Source organism: Neopelma chrysocephalum, unplaced genomic scaffold, assembly GCF_003984885.1.
Source record: "Neopelma chrysocephalum unplaced genomic scaffold, ASM398488v2 Primary Assembly neopelma1_240, whole genome shotgun sequence".
Taxonomy (NCBI): Eukaryota; Metazoa; Chordata; class Aves; order Passeriformes; family Pipridae; genus Neopelma; species Neopelma chrysocephalum.
Window position 1 is genome coordinate 22,378 of NW_020897902.1, and position 1,351 is coordinate 23,728.

General features: G+C 63.8%; 1 protein-coding gene across 1 annotated transcript in view; it reads left to right on the forward strand.

The window, feature by feature from the left end:
- SND1 (staphylococcal nuclease and tudor domain containing 1) overlaps positions 1-1,351 on the forward strand; it is a gene marked incomplete at its 3' end in the record, with an annotated part of 49,683 nt that overhangs the window by 13,694 nt on the left and 34,638 nt on the right. Inside the window, exon 3 of the mRNA XM_027703559.1 lies at positions 1,251-1,351. This exon is cut by the window's right edge and continues 13 nt beyond it. Within this exon, the coding sequence (XP_027559360.1) occupies positions 1,251-1,351 (101 nt within the window). The remainder of the gene's footprint in view (positions 1-1,250) is intronic.

Genomic DNA, 1,351 nt, shown 5'->3' on the forward strand with positions numbered 1-1,351 from the left:
TGGGAGGGGCGCTGCCCCTTCCCAAACTGCTGCCACGGGGGCACGGGTGGGTCCCTCTGGCCTGGGGATGCTGGGGGGGACGGGGTGACACAGCCCTTCACTCAACCTTTCAAAGGGTCCTTTCCCTGCTCCAGCCCCCCCCCCCAGGGTGGGTTTTGGGGTGAATTTCTCCTTCCTCACCACTCTGTGGTCACACACGTGCCCGGGACGGGATGAGGGGGGCTCGAGGGGGTTGATTTGGGGCTCGAGGGGGTTGGTTTGGGGCATGAGGTGTCGTTTTGGGGCACGGGGGGTTGATTTGGGGTGGGGATGTTGGTTTGGGGTATGGGAGGTTTATTTGGGACATGGCAAATCGGTTTGGGGCACAAAGGGGTTGGTTTGGTACCTGATGGGGCTGGTTTGGGGCTCGAGGGGGTTGGTTTGGGGTATGGGAGGTTGATTTGGGACATGGCAAGTTGGTTTGGGACACAAAGGGGTTGATTTGGTACCTGATGGGGCTGGTTTGGGGCGTAGGGGGTGTTTGGGACACAAAGGGGTTGGTTTGGTACCTGAGGGGGCTGGTTTGGGGCATAGGGGGTGTTTGGGGCACAAAGGGGCTGGTTTGGGGCGTAGGGGGTGTTTGGGACACAAAGGGGTTAGTTTGGTACCTGAGGGGGCTGGTTTGGGGCGCAGGGGGTGTTTGGGACACTGGTGGGTTGGTTTGGGACACAGGGTGTTACTCTGGGACCGGGGTTGCTGGTTTGGGACAGGAAGGGGGTGCAGCAGGACCGGGAGCAGCAGGTTGGTGCCAGAGGGACCCCGGCCCGGACCCCCCACCCCACCGGCCCCGGCCCCCCTCCTGCCAGGCCGGGGGTGGTGCGGAGCGCTGGCAGCTAATTGCTCTCCCCGGGGAGTTTTGTCTTCTAAACAGCCTTTAAATGTCACTCTTTTCAAAAATTACGCCTGTCAGCTTCGCTAATTGTTTGTGAGCACGTCATGTTCCCTCCCCCGGCCCGCGCTCCCGCCCACCCGCTGCCGGAGCGGGGCTGAGCTCCCGGGGCTCGGGGTTTGGGGTTTTTGGGGAGCGCGAGCCCGGCTGGAAATGCCCCCGTGAGCCCTGCGGGGGTGTTTCTCCCGAGGAGTCGGATCCTCGTGGGCTCTGGCACAGCCCTGGGGCACACGTGGAGCAGAGCAGGAGCCCCCGAGGGGGGCTCTGGGTTCCCCTCCTGCCCTTGACCCCCCCCGGCTGACGGGCACTGCTTCCCCTGCAGCCCTGGGGCTTCCCGGCCCGGGAGTTCCTGCGGAAGAAGCTCATCGGGAAGGAGGTTTGCTTCACCGTGGAGTACAAGACCCCGCAGGGCCGCGAGTATGG